The following is a 4,313-nucleotide window of genomic DNA, read 5'->3' on the forward strand; positions in this document are numbered from 1 at the left end:
AAATTTATAAGCATTGATAAAGTATTTTTTAACTTTTTTGCAAATGAAAATTCCATAATGTTATCAACAAAAATTGTACACCTTTTTGGATAAACCGAACGCTTTGCTTACTTGCTTTTTATTGTTTACAGTTATTAGTAAAATGTATGTACGGTTGAAATGGGAAAAAATGCATATATTTAATATTGCATAGCATTACTTTTACTTATTGATATATTCTCGTTATTTAATTTTATTCTTTGTTATAAACACTGTTTCCTGAATAAATCAAATGAATTTAACGAATCCATTGATTTGAAGTTTTAATTTAAGATTACAAACAATCGTGATAGTTGGAAGTTTATACTATCAAAAAGCTGATGTGGTATTTATGTGCTAAAATTACATTATAAATAAGGTATTTCCATGTGATATATTAAATAAATCACCTAGCAAAATCAATATAATAATATAAACTACGTTCGATTTTGTTTAAATTTGTTTCATATCTGCCCACACAAGCCCCTTTCCTGGAATAACAATATTTTGTTGAAATATATAAATCAGGTTTGTTTTTGCTGAAATTTTGCAAATATTCTTCGTCTTACTCAATACATGGAGTATCAATGTTTCATCTCTCATGATGGGAAGCGATTTAGGGCTACATAGAGGAATCATACAACTCTTTTTCAGAAAAATCTAAAAAATCGATCAAAACTATGCTTGCAAACCGATTTGACTGAAAGATGCCACGTTGGTTTTCTTCAAGGGAGGATTCTACAGATATCTCTTCTAGAATATTGAAAACAAAACAACTCCAAAAAACTCAAATGATCACAATATATTAAAACTAAAACAAAACTCAAAACATAGTAGACATGTTTTAGCTGAACTTAAAGGGCGCATTAGACACATATGCTTCTTCTTATTCTATGCGAAATTTTAGTTATAGAGGGTTTTCCAAATGGTTGTTTCTCTTGACTAGACCGTGAGTATGAGCAGAAAAATAAATGCGGCTCAGGCGAGAAGAAAACTAGGTACACCGCACCAAGATGCATCAACTGAAAGGACAACGGGTACAATAACTGCAAAGAATCAGAGTGCGATCGGCCATCATAGTTTTACCAAGAGATAGCTAGAGGTCCTCTCACGATGGGCTCAGTACTTCGATGAACTACTAAACTTTCAGTTCAACGAGCACTAGTAGATGGTATCATGATATTGGCAACTAGCATTAAAGAAACTCGACAAGCAACCGACGACGTCGGTTGAATCCATTCGTGAAAGAAATGGTTATAATCTATCAGGAAAGATTGCGAAAGGGAAAATCAACCGCTCATCAGATTTTCATCATGCGGCAGATCTTAGAGAAGATGACGGAGCAGCCGCTACAATCATTCCATCTCTTCATAGATATTAGAGCCGCATATGATAGTTTAACCAGGTTAAAATTTTTACGACGCTGCTTTTTCAATACACGTAAAGTTTACCATGCTTGTAAAAATGACTATGACCAACGTCGCATGCCAGGTGATGGTGGATGGAAAACTCTCAAATCCCTTTGCATTTACCAAGGATCTGCGCCACGGTGATAGGCTTGCCGTTTCTTTTTCAATCTGGATCTAGAGAGGGTCATCCGAAAGTCAGGAGTGGAAACCTCGGAGATCATCTTGCGCAGCGAAACTACGCAGGGGTGACGTATAGATTGGTAATTGATACTTTTGAAGCCGTCCAAAACTTCACCTATCTTGGGTCAAAAAACAAGCACCAACAATAGCATTGAAGTTAAATTACGCGCAAGAGTGCTGGCAGCCAACCGGTCATATTACAGCCTGAGGTAACTTCTTCACTCAAAATACCTGTCGCGACGGCTGAAGCTGGAACTATATAAAACATTTATAGTTCAAGTACTCACATACGCCTCTGAGACATGGACCTTGTCCAAAGCTGACGAAAACCTCTTAGCCGCGTTCGAGAGGAAGATCCTCAGTAGGATGTTTGGCCCCGTATGTGTGGATGGACAACCCACGTTGGGCAAAAGGCGGTCATAAGTCCTATTCAAGATTATATAGCATTTATATATTATATTTTTAGTAGTTTCTGAGATATAAAATGGCAAAGTTGAAAAAGTGCAAAAACCTTAAAAATTCCTGTACACTGAGCGTTTTCGTTTAAAGCGAAATTGAATTTTTTGAATAAAGTTTTGCCTTCCGTGTGGGTGCGAAGGTGTACGGGTCGCTACGTGTATCGTGCCAAGTAGTTGTGTACTTCTCTGAACAAGTTCTGAACCTTGTCTAGTTTCTGGCTATCGAGGATTCAAGTTCACTGCGGATCTACCGACACCGATTGAAACCTAACCGATCCTGAACGGAGAGTTTCGAGTTCGAAGCGGCTCTACCGTTTCAAGAGAGAGAGTCTTATCCCGTGCGGCTCGGTTACTAGTGATGACTAATTGGTATAAACAATTTATTACGTTAAAAACAGATATCTTACATCTCTCTGTCTCTCTCTCTCTCTCTCTCTCTCTCTCTCTCTCTCTCTCTCTCTCTCTCTCTTACACAGACACACACACACACACACACACACACACACATATATATATATATATATATATATATATATATATATATATATATATATATATATATATATATATATATATATATATATATATATATATATATATATATATATATATATATAGCGCACACAGAAAAAAAAGATTGAAAAAGAAGCGCACACTAAGGTGTAAACGCCTCGGAAAATAGCTGTCATTAGCACACTGATTCAGAAAAAGACAAGGGCAATGTAAACAAGAACTCCAATCTGTAATTGCCGTCCCTACAAACCATACAATCGTTGTTACTCGAAATGGACAACTGTATCTAGTGTATTTAGCTGTAAGGCATACTACTCTAGATAGTCGAGCCTATAAAGAAGTGGTCAACCTTTGAATATAAAAAAGTGACTCTTTGGAATATTCAAATATACAAGGCTTCATCCTATTTCGCAAAGAAAAAAAGAACTTCCTACAAAAAAACTAAGGTTGGCGAGGGTTACTATAAAATACAATAAAGTTAATACATAAGTAAAGAAGAAGACGAAACAACTTCGTTTGAAGAAAACAAAGCAATTTATTTAGGTTAGTTAGTTTCTCATCTAAAATGATGTGCTCGATTATTTGCGGGAATAAGTGGCTGCAGTTGCACGCCGAAAACAATCAGCTTCGTGAACTTCCAGCAGCAGTTGAACGATGGACGGTAGGTAACAACTGACACCAGCACTGGCTTACTGGAAGTGTCGCAAACCATCTAGCATCAACATTGATATATTGAATGACTCTCTTTCTAGGGTCTGCAGCCGACGGAATACTATATCACCCAGAATGGACGTCGCATTCGGCCGGATCTCGACAGCCTACGATCTGATATGCCGCTGCGAATTTGCGAAAGGGTGCCCGGTGGCAAGGGCGGTTTTGGTTCGATGTTACGCGCCATCGGGGCACAGATCGAGAAAACCACCAACCGCGAGGCATGCCGCGATCTAAGTGGACGCCGACTGCGCGACATCAAGGAGGAAAAACGCCTGAAAGCGTACCTGGAAAAACAACAGGAAGCGAGTGAGGACGACAGCGTGAGGGCGGAGAGGAAAATCGCCAAGCTGCTCGCTAAACCCAAGCACGAATTCGAGGACAAGGAGTACGAGCACACGCGTAGTGAGCTGGTCGTGTTAGCGGACGAAGCCATCCAGGAGGGGTTACAGAAGGTGATTGCAGTCGAGGAGCAGCGTGGGAATGCCACGGCCAATGCGAAACCGGGTGCTTCGAAGCGGAAGCAATCGGAGACCAGCGCCGGTAATGCGAAACGGAATAAGATATCAAGTCTTTGGCTGGGTTCGGATGATCTGAGTTCTTCTACTGAGACGGACGATGATTCGAGCCAGGAAGAAGACAAAAGCGACAGTGGATTGGCCGTCGTCACAGAGGGTAATAAACAGCGGAAGGCGCAAATCAAAAGCTAGGGTAGTACTATAATATCTTTTTTTAAATAATAGTCCATAGCTTAATTTAAAATGTTAGACTTAAAATTATAACCCTCTCTTCTTTTATAGTTAATTACCCGCGAGGGATTTGTTCTAAAGGGGGAATTTGTACCTAAAGGAGATCTCTACGTATTTGAACCAAAGCACAGTTGTGTTGTTAGTTTTTTCTTACTCTGTTTGTTTTCCTGTCTCTCACAATTTCACTTCCCTTCACTGATGCCAGCAAGGCTCGCTACGGCAATCTGGTTTAATTCATCGTGCGTTAAACTCCGCAGTGCTGGTTGCCGCCTTCT

General features: G+C 39.3%; 1 protein-coding gene across 1 annotated transcript; it reads left to right on the plus strand.

Moving 5' to 3' along the window:
• The first annotated feature begins 3,146 nt into the window (after positions 1-3,146).
• Positions 3,147-4,089, plus strand: LOC128720269 (splicing regulator SDE2-like). Its single transcript, XM_053813930.1, has 2 exons — positions 3,147-3,239; positions 3,331-4,089. Exons 1-2 carry the CDS (start codon positions 3,147-3,149, stop codon positions 3,997-3,999), a joined length of 762 nt encoding a protein of 253 aa, XP_053669905.1. The 3' UTR covers positions 4,000-4,089.
• Positions 4,090-4,313: the final 224 nt, after the last annotated feature.

The sequence above is a fragment of the Anopheles nili genome, chromosome 2 (assembly GCF_943737925.1).
Source record: "Anopheles nili chromosome 2, idAnoNiliSN_F5_01, whole genome shotgun sequence".
Classification (NCBI taxonomy): Eukaryota; Metazoa; Arthropoda; class Insecta; order Diptera; family Culicidae; genus Anopheles; species Anopheles nili.